Source organism: Eleutherodactylus coqui, chromosome 2 (genome assembly GCF_035609145.1).
Source record: "Eleutherodactylus coqui strain aEleCoq1 chromosome 2, aEleCoq1.hap1, whole genome shotgun sequence".
In the NCBI taxonomy this organism is placed as follows: Eukaryota; Metazoa; Chordata; class Amphibia; order Anura; family Eleutherodactylidae; genus Eleutherodactylus; species Eleutherodactylus coqui.
This window is the reverse complement of record NC_089838.1, coordinates 1,971,407-1,992,256: the sequence shown is the minus strand read 5'-3', so window position 1 is coordinate 1,992,256 and position 20,850 is coordinate 1,971,407. Positions and strand designations below refer to the sequence as shown.

The 20,850-nt window shown below is 47.9% G+C and overlaps 1 protein-coding gene across 1 annotated transcript in view; it reads right to left on the bottom strand.

Annotated features, from left to right (window-relative positions):
- Nucleotides 1–1,929: 1,929 nt before the first annotated feature.
- AKR1B1 (aldo-keto reductase family 1 member B) overlaps nucleotides 1,930–20,850 on the bottom strand; it is a 28,682-nt gene continuing 9,761 nt past the window's right edge. Inside the window, exons 3-10 of the mRNA XM_066590162.1 lie at nucleotides 20,637–20,753; nucleotides 17,708–17,785; nucleotides 16,241–16,363; nucleotides 13,220–13,326; nucleotides 12,777–12,858; nucleotides 7,514–7,597; nucleotides 5,808–5,890; nucleotides 1,930–2,173 (exon numbers count right to left, since the gene is read on the bottom strand). Of these exons, the coding sequence (XP_066446259.1) occupies nucleotides 2,131–2,173; nucleotides 5,808–5,890; nucleotides 7,514–7,597; nucleotides 12,777–12,858; nucleotides 13,220–13,326; nucleotides 16,241–16,363; nucleotides 17,708–17,785; nucleotides 20,637–20,753 (717 nt within the window). The 3' untranslated portion in view covers nucleotides 1,930–2,130. The remainder of the gene's footprint in view (nucleotides 2,174–5,807; nucleotides 5,891–7,513; nucleotides 7,598–12,776; nucleotides 12,859–13,219; nucleotides 13,327–16,240; nucleotides 16,364–17,707; nucleotides 17,786–20,636; nucleotides 20,754–20,850) is intronic.

Here is a 20,850-nt window from a genome sequence, read left to right as displayed (position 1 = left end):
AACTATGGGCCGGCGTGATGACCCCCGGGGAAAGGACTACCGGTAAGTCATCCGTTCATAACTTTGGGGTGGCGTGATGACCCCGGGGAAAAGGACTACCGGTAAGTCATCCGTTCATAACTATGGGCCGGCGTGATGACCCCGGGGAAAAGGACTACCGGTAAGTCATCCGTTCATAACTATGGGGTGGCGTGATGACCCCTGGGAAAAGGACTACCGCCGGTAAGTCATCCGTTCATAACTATGGGCCGGCGTGATGACCCCTGGGAAAAGGACTACCGGTAAGTCATCCGTTCATAACTATGGGCCGGCGTGATGACCCCCGGGAAAAGGACTACCGCCGGTAAGTCATCCGTTCATAACTATGGGCCAGCGTGATGACCCCCGGGAAAAGGACTACCGGTAAGTCATCCGTTCATAACTATGGGCTGGCGTGATGACCCCCGGGAAAAGGACTACCGCCGGTAAGTCATCCGCTCATAACTATGGGCCGGCGTGATGACCCCTGGGAAAAGGACTACCGGTAAGTCATCCGTTCATAACTATGGGGCGGCGTGATCTAGTAGCGGTACGATGGATCTGACAGTTTCCATTAGGAAATAGATTTGTTTAGGGCCTTGAGAGTAAATATGGTTCTTATAGAGGCATTTGGTTTTGATTAATGACTGCTAAGTCTTTTAGTTCCTGAATGCTCTCGATCCTGTTCTTGCGGGGACCCCGGAGAGGTTAGGAAGCAGACCTGTGCATAGAGACCCGCACTACAAGGTGACTGACGGCTCCATGGCAGCGCAGGCTGGGAATGCAGGGACTCTGAGCGGTGTGCAGACCCAACCTCTTCCCTCCAGGGGAGATTCAGCACAGCGTGCCCTTGGTAAGTAACCCCCAGAGCTTGCTCCACCTGGCCACCGTAGGGACAGGAAGCCACTGAGGAGATGGTGGAAGAGGAGGTGCTTTAGGGGCTCTTCCTGACCCTACTGAGGTCAGAGGGCAACCTCCATATGTAACTGGGGCCGTCAGGATGACAACCGGGAAATCTGAAGTTCCGGAGCACACTATTGTATTAGGCAGCCATCATACAGAAGTGTCCCAGCCCGACCCCAGACTCCATGTATCATGCTGGTAGTCCGATGCTCAGCGATCAGGTCAGCCTGAGACGCACTTCCTCATTATGGAGTTCATAATGCAGCATAAGGGTTGGTTTTCAGTCTGTTGTGGTGAAGCAAGGCTGTAGGGACATTAATAAAGCGCATCCAAGGGCCATGTTTTGTCAATATGGTGTTAACGGCGCCGGAGGAAGAGGTGCAGCCCTCCAGGTTTGGACAAGAGTCATAGATTGCTGGTAGGAGCAGGGATGCTCCTCGGGGTCAGATGTCTGCTGGAGTTTCTCTCTGCACTTTATTGGATGTCTCTGTACATGAGCCTGTAGATATCTATACATCTTTCCTGGATTTTAGAGTCATCCCCACGGTCTAGAGGACTCTCCTCTGACCAATCCCCTGCAAGGAAGAAGGCGATACATTTTGTTTGATACGAGTGCAGTCTTCCCATACGCTGGAGCCGGCCCAGGATGCTCCTCTACTAGAACAGGCTGCGGGATTCAGGGGCAGAGTGGACCAATAATTATGCTAAAAGCAGTCTTGGCCTGGTGCTGCAGCTTTAACTAATTGCAATGAAAGAAACCCGCTGACGATCCACAAGAGAACCGGCTGCTGTGAATTATTAAGTCGGCAACAATACTAGAATGGGCTTCCGGTGAGGGAGGAGTTTGCGGAATCCTTGTCCCCCATATGTGTGCAGTCAGCAACAAGTCCAGGACGTGTCCGACAAGCTTACTGGCAGTTTCCAGTAGCACCCAGCAGAATAGTGAGTGCAGCTCTGGAGTACCGTAGGCTCAGTAACAAGACAACTGTAGGATACTCACACCAACCACACGGTCTGAACACTGTTTATTGTGTATACTGCATTACAAAGAGAACGGATAACCAACCCGGTTACTGGAGTGCAGAACAGGCAATAACACAGAAGCGTCCCACCGCCGGGGGAGGATCTGTAACGGGTAGAGGGGTTTGTTTTGCTAGCTGTATACCAAAAATTGCTGAATACTGTCGCTTTAGCAGGTGAAACCCGACCTCAAAACTCCACGTTGAAGGGATAATCCTTGTGCTCTCTGGCTCTGAAAAGAGAGAAAAAAAGTTTAATCGCTTTCAAAACCCACCGCGTCTCCGACTGAGTCACACCTAACAAATGGTGCTAAAATTAAAGACGCCCTCTAAGACAGACGAATTATGCGGTCAGACCCAAGTTGTCCTGACGCGCCTATCTAAGGTGACCACCAAGTATGGACAGTGTGGGGGGGGTCGAGGAAGGAAACACAGCAAGACCTTGGGTATAGCTTCTGCCACTAGGAGGCGACACTAAGCGTGTTAACGCCTCCGGCATACTTGCAGTATAGGGGACCGTGGTTGAAGGACCTGCGAGGGGCGGGGCTGGCTCTACTGAAGCTGGGAATTGGGTCAGGTTAGGAGCTTTGGGGGGGGGGGGGGGCGGATCACTTGCCGTCAGGTAATATGCAATAAGTGGATAATGACCTTGTCCTAATGACAAAACGGCTGTCGAAAAGCCCGCCCGATAGAGCCTCCTGCTCGGCAGGTAGACTGCTGGCCAAGGCGAGCGGACTTCAGGGTGAGAAAAATTTTTTGGCTGCAACAGCTTCTGAACGAATAGGCATCCAGGAAAGAGCTGCGGTGTCATCAGTGGCAACGGAGCAGAAACCGTCAGAGCGCTGGGCCTTCTAGCTGTCGGTCTGGTTGACAACCACCTCCACAGAATCCAGACTGTAAACACCGCCTTCCCAGCCCGTCATGAAGACGTTTCCCCGGGTCGACAGTCTTGAGGCAGTTGACTATCGTCAGAATGTTGGGTACCTAGAACTGCAGCACCACTGTCAGGCCGAAGGCTGCATAGCTGAAGCGTGGCATGGCTCTGATGACACGTATCCCGACACGCAACATCCGTTGTCTTGGTAGCTTTAGGGTGAAAAGGACTTGCGCCAAGAGGTTCTTCAGTCCGTCCCAGTCACACAGCCTGTTAAACGGCCGTACCGCTGTAGAAAGGAGCACACTGAAGCTGCGACAAGGTCCACAGCGCCCACCCTCTGCACGAAGCCTATGGGTTTTCTAACAAGTCCAACCTTGGGAATGGTGACTCTGGTTAGTCAACTAGGGTTGGCTGCTTACAAGGTGTCAGAGCAAGCGCATGACTAATCAGGCACTAAGAAGATTGAGACCCCAAAGGATGCATGACATCCCAACTCCTCGGATTAGTGGACTGGCTCCAAAGTCGGACCAGAACCCTATGCATTGTTCTCCACGGACTCTTCCTGTGCACGGCCCCTCGAGGTGGGTAGTGAAGACCACTCTGGATTACAGAGAACTCCTTACGGCAACAGATCGGCCATCCACCAATAGAGGAGAATTTGTGGCCCGTTATGCAGCCAAATTCAGTTCCGCATGGGATTCAGTCTCCATGCATCACAGAGGCCATAAGTGACCCACGGCTGACGGAACTAGCTGTCCTGTCGTTGTAGAAAGCAGTAAATGCCGTTTTGGTTCCAAAACCGCCTGGAGAGGGATCGCACCCATAGTGGTTCAGCGTCTCAGAGCTAACCGGAGGAGAGCCACTAGACTGTTTCACAGCCCCCAGACTCCCTGCCGGAGGAGGGAAACCCACTATACAAAGACAGACCAAGGCTGCCCGGCCGACGAGACAATCTGTGCCTGGACATCACCCTCGTAGTGTGGCGAGAGCGCACAGTATTATGCGCCACTCCTGAAAACGGAGATTGCAGCAAGCTGCCTGCAAGGAACTGTAGGCGGCTCACCATAGGGGAGCTAGCCATTGGGTAAGGCTCACCCAGTCTATATCGGAGACGAGGAGTCCACAGAATCCCTGTGCAGAGTACTCCTGCCACATGGAAGGTACCACAGGTCTCAGCCAGAGTAATGCTGACCAGTTTGAACACTGTTGTTCGTTAGACGAGGTATTCTCTGTCTGGGATCTCGTAGTGTAGTGAGCGCACATAGTATGTGGCTCTGGCAGCCCTGTCCGTGTGTCAGCCTGGCCTCAGACACTGCGCTAGGCTGCCTGCAGGGAACTGCAGGAGGGGCAACAGGGGGAGCTACCGATAGGCAAGGCTCAACCCGGTGCGGAGCACATGCAAGTAGTCTTTACAGTATGGAAGGTACCAGAGGTCTCGGGAAAAACAGATTGACGCTGTCACTAACTGCCTTGTGACATCTAGGTCGCAGCGTCACACAAAAAGGGACCTGAGCCTGCCGAGATGGGAGGCCGTCCTCACAGCACGGCTCACACTGACCGCATGGAAATGCTGCGTTACAGCGAGCACAGGCGTAAAGCGCGGCTCTGACTGCAGCTTGTCCAGAACCTCCGGTTTGGGGGTCGGACATGGCGTTAGCACAATACTGCCCACAGTCACAGCGTAGTATTGGTGCGAGGGGCTGCAGGAGAGAGGTCTCCGGCAGACCTTACCCCATCCCAGGGGGGACACGGATCACAACTCGAGCTTCTAGATCATACAAGCGCTTCTATCGTGGCAGCATCTCTGATCACAGACATCTCGCAGGAGCAGAGAGGGAGGAGAGCGCCTGGCCTATGGGAGGGGAGATGCATGGCCCTGCTTTGCCAAGGCCCTCCTTCCAGGGTTCCCGTAGATCGGCCGTCTTGAAACCAGGGGCGAAATTTTTAGCCACGGCATCTGGCGTGAGCGGTGGGCAACTACACTTTATGTCTACGGTGACCCCTGCCACCTCAGGGGGGGGGGGGGGGGGGGGGCTGAACGCCACAGGAGGTGCAAAATCAAGCAGGCCTGGTAGGCCTGGAAAGCCAGGGCCTAAAGAGACGGCACCGGGAGCGCAGCGCTAACTGCACCGCCACCTCCAGCCTGCCCCCGCAGCAACAGCAAACCCAAGGGCAGCTGTGCCCATGAGTGGGGAGAGAAATGCCCCCGGACAGCAGGGAGCTTCGTTCCATGGGAAGGAGAGTGGGCAGAGAATTATACTTACCTCTTCCAGAAAATCCTCATAAGAGATCCGTCCCCGGCGGTGTTTCATGTGCGTCACGGCATCAGTCTCCAGCAGTGCTCCCCACCGAACTCGCCATCACAGAAGCTGGAAGTTGCTCAAGGGTGGGGAACCCTACAACTGGCGGGCATCGATCTACTACGCACAGGCATTTCTCCTGTGGGTCAGGCGTAACAGCACAGCGGAGACACCATACTGTTCGCCCTTCTTGTGGGAGGACAGGAAAAAGCCCTGCCTCCCCGTATTTCCACAAATGGCCTACTCTAAGCATGTCTGCCTTCTGCAGACACCAAGCTAAAAACTTAGCTAGCTTCGTGTCGCCTCCTAGTGGCAGTAGCTATACCCAATGATACAGACGAGAAACAATAGCAATCCGGAAGAGTCACACGGAAGGTCTCTAGAAAGCAGTTTAAGCTACGGAGTCATAGGAAATGCTGCAGAATGTCCTCAGCGGAAGTTTCCGTGGCAAAATTCACATCCAAAAAGCAGTCAAAATCCGCATCCTGTGCTTTTTATAACAGAGGTAAAAATCATCCGCGGTGATAAGCCCCGCCCCCGACATGTTGGTACTTTGCAATAAATGTGGGTTTTGGGTTGCAGTTTGGGCACTCGCTCTCTAAAGGGTCCCATCACTGGCCTAGGCGGTGGGTTTACCAGATGAAGTACAAGTCAGAAGAGAAATCTGTGACCATAGATAGTTCTACTTACGAGGTTAAAGCGCAGACCCGCCAGCCGCGCTCAAAGCTGGAAATAGCCTTCATGTCGTCCGGAGTCAACGCAAAGTCAAACACCTGGAAGGCACAAAGGGACACAATGCAACCGTCACAAAGGCAGAATAGTGAGTGCAGCTCTGGGGTATAATACAGGATAAGTAATGTATGTACACAGTGACTCCAGCAGCAGAATAGTGAGTGCAGCTCTGGGGTATAATACAAGATGTAACTCAGGAGCAGTACAGGATAAGTAATGTATGTACACAGTGACTCCACCAGGAGAATAGTGAGTGCAGCTCTGGAGTATAATACAGGATGTAACTCAGGAGCAGCACAGGATAAGTAATGTATGTACACAGTGACTCCACCAGCAGAATAGTGAGTGCAGCTCTGGGGTATAATACAGGATGTAACTCAGGGTCAGTACAGGATAAGTAATGTATGTACACAGTGACTCCACCAGCAGAATAGTGAGTGCAGCTCTGGGGTATAATACAGGATGTAACTCAGGATCAGTACAGGATAAGTAATGTATGTACACAGTGACTCCACCAGCAGAATAGTGAGTGCAGCTCTGGGGTATAATACAGGATGTAACTCAGGAGCAGTACAGGATAAGTAATGTATGTATACAGTGACTCCAGCAGCAGAATAGTGAGCGCAGCTCTGGGGTATAATACAGGATGTAACTCAGGAGCAGTACAGGATAAGTAATGTATGTATACAGTGTCTCCACCAGCAGAATAGTGAGTGCAGCTCTGGAGTATAATACAGGATGTAACTCAGGGGCAGTACAGGATAAGTAATGTATGTACACAGTGACTCCAGCAGCAGAATAGTGAGTGCAGCTCTGGAGTATAATACAGAATGTAACTCAGGATCAGTACAGGATAAGTAATGTATGTACACAGTGACTCCACCACCATATAGTGAGTGCAGCTCTGGGGTATAATACAGGATAAGTAATGTATGTACACAGTGACTCCACCAGCAGAATAGTGAGTGCAGCTCTGGGGTATAATACTGGATGTAACTCAGGAGCAGTACAGGATATGTAATGTATGTACACAGTGACTCCAGCAGCAGAATAGTGAGTGCAGCTCTGGAGTATAATACAGGATGTAACTCAGGAGCAGTACAGGATAAGTAATGTATGTACACAGTGACTCCACCAGGAGAATAGTGAGTGCAGCTCTGGAGTATAATACAGGATGTAACTCAGGAGCAGTACAGGATAAGTAATGTATGTACACGGTGACTCCACCAGCAGAATAGTGAGTGCAGCTCTGGGGTATAATACTGGATGTAACTCAGGAGCAGTACAGGATATGTAATGTATGTACACAGTGACTCCAGCAGCAGAATAGTGAGTGCAGCTCTGGAGTATAATACAGGATGTAACTCAGGAGCAGTACAGGATAAGTAATGTATGTACACAGTGACTCCACCAGGAGAATAGTGAGTGCAGCTCTGGAGTATAATACAGGATGTAACTCAGGAGCAGTACAGGATAAGTAATGTATGTACACGGTGACTCCACCAGCAGAATAGTGAGTGCAGCTCTGGGGTATAATACAGGATGTAACTCAGGAGCAGTACAGGATAAGTAATGTATGTATACAGTGACTCCAGCAGCAGAATAGTGAGCGCAGCTCTGGAGTATAATACAGGATGTAACTCAGGAGCAGTACACAGCCATACCTGAAAGTTCTCTTCAATCCGTTTAGCAGTCACTGACTTTGGGATAACAACCAAATTCCTCTGAATAGGATAGCGGATCAGAACCTGTGGGAATAAAGTAAGGTGCAAGAAGTCATGTAATCTGCAGTAGGGTCACATCTGTCAGTATCATACATGAAGTACTCAATGTGACTCAACTGTAAAGAGCAAAATAAATGCAAAGCGCAACCCATGAAGCGCGTTTTTTAATGGGATCTCTCACATCGCATCACATGCACTTTGCACATGGTGCAATGCTGCGGCTGGCCCCACTAGAATGGGCTGTGCCATGGACGAGCATCGCTCATGTGTATGAACCCACTAAAAAGAATGGGGGTTCATAGTGGTCCCATATTTTAAATCTCACACGACTGTGCCGCAGTGTCAGCGCTAGAAGCCACCGCTCAGTGCATTGAGCAGCACTGATGACTAGTCTGTACATAAGACGACCTAGCAGTGCTGCTCAGCGCTGACACCAAAAGAACAGGAGGGGCGAGTACAACCCTTACATTCTAGGACTCAAGGGGGTTTTGACGCCTACTTTTAGCTCTTCCTTCCTGCTAAGGCCTCATGTCCACCGGGAAAATGGAATATAAAAATCTGCACGGGTCTCCCGGAATGTGACCCGCACCCATAGGGAATCATTGGGCATGCGCAGGTAATTAAATACTCCTGAGACCCATCTGGGGGCTCCATGCTGCCACAAGAGGATGATCCCGTTTGTACGGCGCACAAACATGACCCGATAACTGTATTCTGTGGGTCGGTACGATTACGAGACCAAACTTGTAGTTTCTTTTGCTTTACTACTTTTATTTTTTTCATCTTCTGCGCACAATAACTTATTTTTCCGTCGACGCAGTTTCTTGCGATTCATCCTCTAGTTTACGTTGGGACCATTTCAAAATACATACGACTTACTTTCTCTGAAAGACAGGGCCACTGAATGAGTGCATTTCTGGAGTTATTTTTTATATTTTTCTTTTTTTAGACGATGTTCACCGTGCAGAGTAAATAATGGGCTACCTTGATAGATCAGACTTTTACGGAAGCGTTTAGATTTTTTATTATAGATATGGCAAATAAGGAGGTGGGTGTGATTTCCATTTTTTTTCTTAGCCCCCCTGGTGGACCACAACTAGCGATGCTTTGATCACTCCTGCAGTATGATGTAATGCTTTAGCATTACATCATACTGCAATCTGACAGGCAGTCTATCAAGCCACCCCACGGGGATGTCTTGTCAAAGCAATCCTGGGGCCTTTCAGAAGGTGCCCAACTGCCATGACACTCGCACGCTCCCTGCGATCTCATCGCAGTGGAGCCGTACGTGACCCCCGAACATCCTTTGGGAAATTTAAATGCCGCCATCAGAACTGACAGGGGCATTTAAAGGGTTAATAGCGTCGATCAGCCGCGTGTCTGATTGCAGCTATTGCCCGTGGATGTCAGCTGTAATAAACAGCTGACGCCCGCGCTGTATGAAGAGAGGTCGCCCCGCGATTTCTCTTCATACATACGCCAATGCTGCAGGACATAAATGTACGCCCTGGAGTGGGAAGGGGTTAAGGAGACTACATTTGACTCTCCAGGCGGACCATCCAGTGAGTGGGGGTAGGGCTGTTTTTTCACTGACAAAGCTTTGGACAGGGTTGAGTGGATTTACGAGTAAACGGTATGAACTTGATATTCTGAGTCACGCGATCCCAGCGATTCCGTTATCACATTATTTATTCTGCATGCTGAACGGCGTAAAAATGAAATCCAAAAACAAACGGCAGGATCTTTTTTTTCCCCCCAATCTCCCTACAAATTTATTTACAAAAAAGTTATGCAATACGTTATATATACCCCAAAATGATGCCATCAAAAAGTACAACTTGTCCCGCAAAAAACAAGCCCTCATATGGCCGTGTCAATGGAGAAATGATAAAGTTACAGCTCTTGGAACACAACTGGAACATTAGTTGAAATTAAACGATTGCCTATTTAAAAAACCTGCCCTGGTGGGTCTGACGGGAGAGGAACCCGCCACTGAAGGGTTAAAGACATCGCATGTCTCACATGCCATATGAGGTTTCCCATTGAAATCAGTGGGAAACACTTGCGACCCTCTAACATGCGGGAAACGCGAGCCCAAGATCCCAATTTCACAAAAGTGATGAAAACCACCCCCATCTGCGTGTAAAACGCACGTTGGCAAATGCGATGTCTTGATTGGCCGTGTGAATGCAGCCTTAATCCCAGGTTTTGCACACTGGGTGTTGAGTGGCATTGATGGGCATACCTTTCCTGGGAATTCAGAAAACTATCAGGCATGGAAGTGGATTAACTGCTGGTTGGATGGAGCGTGCCCTGCGACAGAGATCTTGTTGCAAAGTTAAAAGAGGATATATCTTTGAAAAGGGGAATGCATGATTAAAAAAAAAAAAAAAAAAAAAAAAAAGTTTAAACAGTGGCTGTTCAGTAGTGAACGGCCGCTGTGTGATCTAAATGGAGAGGGGCGGGAGAGCGAGAGGAGAGAAATCTCCGGCACTGCCCTGCCTCCTTGCTGGCCGCTCCATGAGCGAGCCAGCTCTGCTAGCTCCTGTGCAGGAGCACGGGGATACAGGGACGAGGGGCAGGCAACGTTTGCCCGACATTCATCCTGTGTGAAAGGACCTTTACAGTACTATTAGGCTTTATATGGATCTCCTTCTCTCCCCCCACCCAACTCCCTTATTCCTAACCACATAAAAGTTAAAAGCTTACTTTGTAAGGCTGCCTTATCCACAGGCAGGTTTTTCATCGAGTTCCCCGCGGCGATAATCCAGTCGCGGTGACCGCAGTGAAAGCTCTCAATAGCGTTGCTATGGAGAGCGCTTCCCCTCTATCCATGAGCGGAGAATCATTGCGATTCTCCACTCACAGCCGGCAAATCGGCGATTCTCCGCCGCAGGATACCGCAACGGCCGTAGACAGGCAGCCTAACTCTCAGACAAGATATTGAACATGTACTTGCAAAGTGTCTGGTAATGGAATGATCTGTATGCTTGTTAGACTTTAACAATAAAAAAGAAACAAAACCAAGTGAAGTCAGAAAGACAGAAGCACGCCAAAAACAGGGAAATACAAACATCAGTACAGTCATGGTGAAAGGGTGAAAGATGGGAGCAAATCCAAAAAAACAAGCCTCAAGGATCGGAACGAGGGCCCAAAATTATGCAAGAAGAATACCAGGAGCGTATGAGGAGACAAGTGTAAACAATAACGTTTCATTACTGTCAATGACTGACCGGAAAAGGAGGGCGAGATTAGATACATCTTATCTATTGGTCATCCCCCCCCCCCCCTCCCCTTTCTGTCTCCTAGAGACACTGACAGTAATGACATTTTCACGGTGTCAGTACTACATACTATTCATAATTCTGCCTCTGCTACTCTTCTTGCATAATGTTATGCCCTCGTTCCTATCCTGGAGGTTTGTTATAGAACATTTTGGGAGGATTGGATTTGCTCTCGAGGCTATGGGCACTACCCCGGCAGTGTATGAACATGAACACTACTAGGAGCCTCCGAGGAGGCACGATTATGGCCGGCATGTACTGCTGACCGTGAAAAGGTCACTACTGTCAATGTCTCCAGGATATAGTCACATGACAGAAGGGGTGGGAAGAGGTGAGAAAAAGATTTATATAATAAATCATGATGAAAAATGTCAGAGCGCATAATATAGCTAAAGGTAATAAAAACGTATTTAGGTATCGTGTGTACAGACACAAATATGTATTACCTTATCGACAGCAATGAAACTGATTGTCAAAGTGTGCACACCGCTCACAGCCCTGCCTTCTTGCATAAAGGTTATGCCCCATCACTTATCATGAGGTTCGTATATTTGCTCACCTCTTTGTGCCTTTCATGTAATGACTATTGTGACTGTATTGTCAGAATGTTTGTTTCCCCTTTCTTTTTGCCATTGCTTTGCATTTCTGATTTCTTATCAGTGAAGGTTTTCAGCTTTGGTCAGCTGCTGGATTCGGTTTTCCGTATTAACAGCCCTCTGCATTTCTAAAGGCTCATTTACACTGAAAGATAAAATTGCTCAAACGAGAGTTTTGAGCGAGCTTTGCATAAGTTAATGCAGGCGGAGCAGGATACGGCCGCCATAGCTCAAAGAACGCAGCTGTTTTGTAAGTGCAAACAGCTGCATTGTTCTTGGAGCTTTCAGCTGGTGTCCTGCTGAGAGCTGCCAGTGGGATACCAGCTGAAAGAAAACCATCAGCGCCGCCCGCTGAGAAAATCTAGAGCTTGCTAGAAATCACCAATAAACGAACGGTGCACGATGGCCGCGCATTTAAGGTCCATTTAGACAACGATTATCACTCAAAATTCACTTAGGTGATTGAAAGCGAGTGATGGCTTTGCTTTTAAAGACGACCGTCTAAACTTATCGCTTATCATCTATTTTCAGTAATAATCGTTAATTGAACGATAGTTTGTTTGAAAGGCGTGTGCATCAGTGAAGGTAAAAACATGAACGATTTGCATTTAAACCAAATGATAAGCGAACTCCCAACGATGGATTTTAATTGGACTGAAAGACTATTAACGAATTACTAACGAAATGTGCACGATGGGCGCGCGTTTACACATAATGATTATCGCTCACTTTCAACACTTAAAGTTTGAGCGATAATCGTTGCGTGTAAATGGGCCTTTACAGACCATGGTTTATGGGAAGAGGCTGCACCAAAGTCCTAGCATTATTTTGATGCCAACACGACCTCTGGTCCAATAGCGGGACTAGGCCAGCAGCACCTAGAACTGTATACTCTATCCAGACCACAGCACATACCAGCCTCGCCGTTGGTTTAAGGCCCCACCCTGTGCTCTGGCTTTTTCACTTGTTCACTAAACCGTTCTAGAACGTTGTTGGAATATTTGATTTAGGCCGCCTGTACACGGGCAGAAATCCCGCCGCGGGATTTCCGCCACTGAAAGCCTGCAAAGGAGTGCATTACAATACGCTGCAAGCCCCGCGCAGAAATGTCACTCACCCGGCCGCCAGCTCCGGTCACATGAAAGAGCCAGGGCCGCTGGGCGCGGGTAAGTACGCGCTCCTCCCTGCAGGCGCTGGGGGTCAGGTCCCGCGGCGAGAATCCTTGCCGCCGGATCTGACCCGCTCGTCTGCAGGCGGCCTTTATCTCAAGGTTATATTCCCTACCCCGGCAGTGTATAGACACACAAACACTGCTGCACTTACCTGGGCAGCTGTTTTGTTATGCCTGGCAGCAATATCTTTGATTTTGGGTTCATCAAGAAGAGATGGGTCCTCTGGTTTGGCCCTAGACAGAACAAAAAAAAAAAAAAAAACACAAGCCACTAAACATTGGATGATATCCATTCTTTAAGATTCCACATTTTCAGGTCCAGCATTCTGTGCCAATTCTATAATAAGGCTTTGAGCTCCACTCCTCCGTCCATTTAGTGTGAGATAAGCGATGGAAGTCTGGCCGCTTGCAGTCACCACTAGGGTGCGCTCACTGGATACAATTCTATAGGTTATTTCAATAGTATAACTTCTGTGCAGTGAGCTCCACCTAGTGGCAGCATATGACTATTAGGGCATATGGGTATCAGAGCGTGTTTCTATGTACCAGGGCCGCTCTGACCCAGAGTGTAGACCCTCATTCTTAATATACTAACCAAGGCCGGTCCGGTGATCCCAGGGGACTGTACGCCGTGATGGCGATGCCTTTGGATTGACAATACTCAATGAGTTTGTTCTGATTCAAATACGGATGACATTCAATCTGAAATACAAAATTACAAGTTGTTAAATCAGACAAAGAACAAACCACTAAGGGGCGGCACTCCGATTTTACTACTGAATTGTAATCCTAGAATGGTGTAGTTGGAAGGGACCTCCGGGGTCATCGGGTCCAACCCCCTGCTCAGTGCAGGATCACTAAATCATCCCAGACAGATGTCTGCCCAGTTTGTTTGAAGACTTAAGGATTGTGCTTTCAATCTCATTTTGCAATATTTCCCATCCTTCTTGGACATTTCGGTCCTTAAGGCGTTATTCACACGAGCGTATATCGGCCACGCTTTCACAACCAGCTGATATACGCTGACCATCTGATGCATTGGTTTACAATGCATCAGTTTAGATGGGCGTAATCCTGCAGCATAAGAGTGCCCAGCCAACATGGCGCATACGAGCGCATTTCGGCCAGGCGCTTTCACGTCAACCAGGAAAGATAGTTCAGGAACTATCTTTACGGGCCAGAATACGTCAGCCACTGCCATAGACTCCAAGGGAGCCACAGGTAGCTGCCGGAGAAGGGAGGTGAGGTGGTGTGCGTTTAACAGAGTGTCTGCTAAACTCCCACCCCTCCCTCTCTATCTGCCCCTTGCAATGGGGGGGGGGGGGGGGGGGGGGGTGAAAAAAGGTGGGAGCTAGTTACTAAGCTTATGCCCCCTCCCATTGCTGGCAGCTGACAAGGGGCTGAGAGAGGTAAGTAAGCTCTCTAGCTCCCGCCCCATCCCCTCCCTTGCAGAGAGACTGCAAGGGAGGGGACGGCATATATGCACTGGACCTGGGCCATCTAAACAGGTGCACAAATGGCAAATTTATGTGCCCGTTCACTCGATTTTCAGCCAACCGAAAATCGCTACACTCATGTGAATGAGCCCTAACATCCAAACATTGGATCCTTCCTCTCATGGTTTAAGCACCAAAGGAGACTAACAGAGGTAATTAGCCACCAGGTGTAGAAAATACATCCAAAATGGTCAATTCCTCCCGAAGGAGTATAAGTCCACACATCCTTGTAAAGGTGTGCCGCAGGTTTAATCCCTTAAGGGCTCCTTCACACCTGTAAGCTTTTCCCAACGTTGGATGCTGCTAAACTGCCTCCCCCTCCCTTTTTTCCCAGCCACAAGTGTATATCGAAACATAGAACCAGAACCATCTTTTTACCCAGCGAATGACAGGAGGCGGAGATTTTGTCACGCATGTTCTATTTTTATGGTGTCGTGTTTTTACGTGCCGAAATTCGCCCATGTGAACGAATGCATTGAAAACCAATGGCTCAGATGGTTGCATATATCGGCCGGCCGTGAAAACGTGCCTACATAGCTGCGTATATACACGTGTGAATAAAGCCTAAGGATGCAGGGTTTTCCTTCCATCTCCACAATTATATGCATGGCAGGGGCGGCCTCCTCTCTCTGCCCCACTTCACTGTCACAATCGGTACTGCCCGCAGCACTTAGTCTGGCTGTTCAACCCCTTGAGTCAGCTCCGGTCGCAGTTGTAACAGCCGACTCCAGCTGCTAATGGAACAGCTTGGATCCTAAGCCCATCACATGACTGCATAGCGCAGGGCAGGAAGGAGTTAAAGAGCACGTCCACTTTTGCATCCAGTTTTTTTGGTACTGCTTCTGGAGTGGAAAAAAGTGAAGCTACTTAGGAGACTTTATCACGTCCATTGGCAGTTTTGTGTTTACAGCATCTGTGTGTCTCCATGGTAAGACTACCAACCACCCTGTGCGGTCTGATCCTGCCATTATAGTCCCTTCTAGTGGTCTTCTAACAACCATTCGTTCAGTCGATTGGCAAAGAGTAGAGTACACAGCGTTTGGCATTTTTCTCTCCTTCTGCCATCGTGCCCTGAGGCGGTGAGAAAATAGATCATACACGTTTGGGTGCCAGATACAGGATGCAACAGGACAACGCCCCTCACTGTTCTACTAGGCGCTATTACGTAAGTGCCGACTGCTGTTGTTGCAAGTCCCCCAATTTGCAGATAATTGTCAGCCCGAACTTGCATGTTCTGGCCGATGCAGCCCTTGTAGTTTCCTGTAAAGGGTTCTGCTATGTGCAACAATCCCCACCAACCACCCGACGGCCAAAAATGAAAGGGGAAGTTAACAAGGGTGCGATCACATGAGCCATAGTCGCTGTGGATTCCAATAATGGTGCAGATTTCAGTTTGTGTTACAAAGGGTAAAATAAGCAGTAAACAGACATATTGTGGATGTAAGATCCGCAGCACATGTCAATTACACATGGAATCTTTTCACAGCCTGTGGATGAGATTCTTTTAGCTCATCCGCATGGCTTGTACTGCAAGTGCTGCTTGGGGAAATCTGCAGATATTAAAACAAAAATAAATAAAAAGTAGATATATCTCATCCATATGGTGCAGAAAAATTCCATACCAAATCCACACAGCATGTCCATTCTGCTGAGGACTTCAAGTCAGTAGCATGTCAATTGATGCAGTGTATTTTCACCTCTTCAAACCCACACCAATTAATGCAGATTTTCTGCTGCGGACAATCCACATGTGAACACAGCCTTGTAGAAATCTTAGGGTATTGTTCACATTGGTCAAAAATGCTGCAGATTGTGCACAATGGGAATTCTGCACCCACTAGTGCGGTTATCACTGCCTCACACTGAAAACCCACAGCATAAATTAAAATGATGGGATTTTGAATCGAAACCGCAGGTCCGTTCTGCTGTGGATTTCCTGCATCACGTGCAAAAGATTTTTTAAATCTCACCCACATAGCCTTTACTGTAAATGCTGCGGGCAATCTGCAGCATTTATACCCTAAGACTTCTACAAGACAGTTAGGAGTTCCAGACAATCCTGCAGACCGGCAAGTGTGGGCACGAGGCTTAGTGTCTCTCATTCTAAACATCTCACCTACCTGATTGACTGCTGGTTTGTACTTTAACCCTGGCTTATTCAGCAGCTGCTCGATTTGGCAGTGGTTAAAGTTGGAGATTCCAATGGCTTTCACCAATCCGGCATCCACAAGTTCCTCCATAGCCTGATGACAAGAGGAAAACAAAATACATGAGTCAATAGGCAGATGAGACAAGAATGTAAAGTAATAGATCTGAAGAAAGTGCGACACTGTCTACAGCTCAAACCAGGAAAGGATAGAAATATTAACCGTTTAGGCCCTTTTTGATGAGCTGCTTCTCGTTTCAACAAGTGAGGGATGTCACTGCTAACTCCTGCGGTCCGTTTAGACAGGAAGATCATTGTTGAGAATCGTTCACTTGAACAGGGTTTCACATTCCTATGTGAGCGGGGAGCGCTTACACACAATGATAACGAGCCAGGAATGATTTTTTTGCTGGCTGAAACTGAACGAGTAGTGAAGGCTTGTCGTCCAGCCATTGGCTGGTGTTGACAACGAACGATTAGTGTTCACTATTGCTTGTTTGAACGATGATCATTCTGCCTAAACACAACACAAGTCACAGTGACTCACTTTCTGGAGTACTGGAGCCTTCCACATGTTGGAGGACGACCATTCAGCTGAATGGCCACAACATAATACAAAGTTTCCTGGGTAGTCATCGCTGCATGGGGGTAATGACTAGCCTGCGGCAGCTTCCCCAGCTGTTTGGGCTGGGCTGCTCCAATAAACGCTCGATAAATCCTGGCATTCCCCATAAAACAACTCAAGCATCTTTTCTTAGAACTCTGCATTCTGCTGTTTCTCTGTTATTCCTCCTGGAAATGTACGAATAAGTTGACCACTAGGTATCACCATCCCTTATGTCAAAAGGGTGTGGCCCTTCATAGTCTGACTTCAATACTAAATAGAGAATTAGACTGCAGGAAAACGCCATCTATGCATTTCCAGAAGGAATAATGGAAGAAAGTAGAAGAGGCAACCTAGCATTGTTCTTTAAGGAAAAGGGGAGCAACACACATTTAAAAGACGTTGTCCCACCTAAAGGCGTTATACCCCATCCACAAAATAGGTCATAACTGTTAGATCAGTGGGGGCAACCACTGGGACCCCACCAATCAGAAGAAAAGAGGGCCCAATTAAATGGTGGTCATGCATAAGCACCACCACTCCATTCATTTCAAGGGGACTGCCAGCGATATCCGACCACTTGATCTCTGCCATCCCCCGCGGTTTCACTAGGTGCACGCTTCACCTCTACACCACTTATTCAGGGTGACTTTTGTAATCAATAGCGGTCCCAGTGATCAGACCCACCATTTAGATTGTTAGCCGCTGTCCTGTGGCTAGGGGAGAACATTTGATGTGACTAACCCTTTAATAGAACAGGAGTGTCAGGAGAGGGTACAGCGATACTATGCAGCAGTAAATAGAAAGCTCCGTCCCACACCAGTGGGAATTCCCTACCTCCCATGTATTCAAGAAGTGGGTGTCACTGGGAATCACCAGCCCCTGCTCACCAATGGGGAATAAAGCATCCCCAGCCTGCAAAAGAAAGACAGATTCATGTGACAGCAGAAAATACTGCTAAATTATAAACATTTCAGTGTTTGATCCGACAAGAAACATCATGCAAGTCATCTGCACATCTTTATAGGGGTTAGAGATATCCCACCTAGACCAGGTTAAATAATATCCTGGCTACCTGCAGCCGCCGCTAGGGAGAGCGCAGTGCATACAAGATTTTACAGAATCCATTGAACTTAGAGGGGTTGTCCGGCCGTGCCAAGTGCATCTATACACTTCTGTATGGTCATTACAAAACACTTTGTAATATGTGTGCTTTGTAAATGAGCCATACAGAAGATTATATATATATATTATATTATATATATATATATATATATATACACATACATACACACACACACACGAACTGGTGCCCCCCTTGTGCTTACCTTTCTGTCGTCCTTGGTTACAACAAATTCTTCCTTCTGTCGTCTTTTGTTGCGCAGGTGCTGTAGCGCTTCTCCGAAATGTGCGTCTCCTCCTTCGCGCATTCGCAGTTCAGTCAATTCCGCTGACAGTCCGCAGCTGAAGCTTAACAGCAGCGTCCACCGGCCAACTGTCCTCGGGTTAAGGGTCAGTGGGGTGCAGAGGTGGCGAGGGGGAAGGGGTCACCATTTCTGCTGGGGGGGGGGGAGGGGGGTCACCATTTCTGCTGGGGCAAATATTGGGGGAGGGGGGGCCTGTGTTACTACTGGGGCAACCATCATGTGTGATACTGTCTGTTGAGCTGCTGTATCTAAGCCGATCATGTGCGATTTGTCTGCTGAGTAGATGTATGTAATCCGATCATATGTGATACATCTGCTCAGCAGTATCACACAGGGTCTGCTTAGATACAGTGTCTCAGCAGATGTATCCCACCTGAGCGGTTTAGGCCTCCCTCACACAGGCGTTTGCAAAAACGCTGCATTTTGGTGCGGTTTGGGCACGGTTTTGGGTGCATTTTCAGTTGTCTGCATTATAGGCTTCCTTGGCTGAAAATGATGGATGGATGTTAATAGTATTACCTTTTTTTTCTACTGCTGCCAACGCTGCATTTTAGCGCTGTCAGAAACGTGGAACTAAAGTTGTTTTCGGCAACGCTCCCAACGCTGTCCATTCATAGCGCGGCCAGGAGAGACTCAGTTGTTCAATGTAGGTGGGCGGGGCCAGGATACACTTTTCATGTCAATGAGTCCTGCTGTCCTTAGGAGCGCGCACACAGAGGGGGGAGGCGCAGGGCATTGTGGGATTCCAGAACACCACCATTCAAAGATAAATTCTGCTTCCAACATCAGTTTACAAAGTAAGAAGCTGACATTACAGCTAATATGCCTGGTGTTTTGAGCCCATGTATTCTGTATTTTAGGATGGTTGTTAAAAGGAAAGCAGCATCATTATAAGAAAAATATGTCACCCTGCGTGGCCAGACAACCCCTTTAAGAACAGTATGCAGTGAGCACCCCCTAGTGGTGGCTACAGGCAGCTAGAGTTTTCTCATTTCACTCCATGCAGAGGATAAGGAGTTCTGTATCAGAATAACAGAGCTGTGTCCCCCTAGAAAGGTATACTCTGCACAGAATCTGGGGCCACTTGAGCTTTAGATCCCTTTCAGGACAATAATCACTGACAGTAGGGTTCTTTTTGAACTTAATTACTTACACTGGGAAGAGCCCACTAACTAATTTTAAACATAAAATATAACTTATTCACTCTGTTAAAAATTGAGCTCCCTGACAAACATACACAGATATATATCAATCTAAACGATCAATTTACGATCAGTAAAGTATCACACTGTAGTTCCAATATCAATGGATTCTCTTAGTGGTATATAGATTATGCACGACCAACTTGTTTTGTGTATCGTGCAGAAATTGATTTATTCTCCCAGTCGACGCGTTTCTTCAGTCACCTCCAACCTGTGACTGATTCATCAGGATGGGGAGACAGTATATTACAGCGATAGGTCCACTCTGATGATGGATAGTGAGGATGTATTAATCACTTATCATTCTTGGGGATTTTTATATACAATATGGGAGTTTTCCCCAAAATTTGATGATACTTGTGTTGCAAATGGTCCGAATTATGATATTAATTGGTTTCAGCTCAGTACTTGCAGTATCCAGCCCAGATTAATTTAAGTTTTAGTTGTGGTTAACGGATGCCATCTGAGCTAAATCTCTAACCACATTAATGATATCACTCAGGAATCATGTGGTTACGATGATACGCGGACTGGTATCCAACTGATATATGTATCTTCACTGTGACTCTGTTAGACTAATGGTCATCAGTGTGATAACTTGCTGGGGTACGTCTGTGGAGCTGTCCCTGAGGTTTGTTCATAAACCATCAGTAGCTAACAGATGTTACACAGCTACTTAAAATGTTTTTATATAGGCGGTCATAAACACAGTTGGGCTCAACATTATGAGCCCATTGATAGACCGTTATCAATAGTGTCCTTAGTGCAGCTTTAGGTTAGTCTAAGTCAAAAGAGCTAGATACTTTGGCTCAATTGCAGTGACTGAACACTAAAGCTGACTTAGTTTGCTGCCCGGATCACTAAAGGGAGCTGTAACATAGTACTGGAATCGGATGTGATATCTTATAGCACCCTCCAACCATTCCCCCACACCACAGCATGTGCAACCGCTGGGATCAATGTCCCACAATAAACTGACAGACCTGCTATCCTCTGGTTTGTCAGGGTTTAAGTATACCAAACTCCTCCCCTCTCATTGGACAATAATTCTGGATACTTCACGGCTCTTCACCTCCTATTGGAGCCGTATAACAACTTCTACTCCTTAACAGACAACAGTCGCCCTCACAATCGTACCTGAAATCCCGCAGGCCAGTGAATTAAGTAGAGGTCCAAGTAATCGAGCTTCAGGGAGGCAAGGGTTTTCTCGCAGGCTCCTCTCACCATAGATTTTTCATGGAAAGTTGACCAAAGCTAAATGAAGATCACAAATGAAAAAACAACACAAGAACCGTCAGATACAGCCTTGGGGACAAGAGGGACAGCATTTCTCTAGACTACAAGTTTTCAA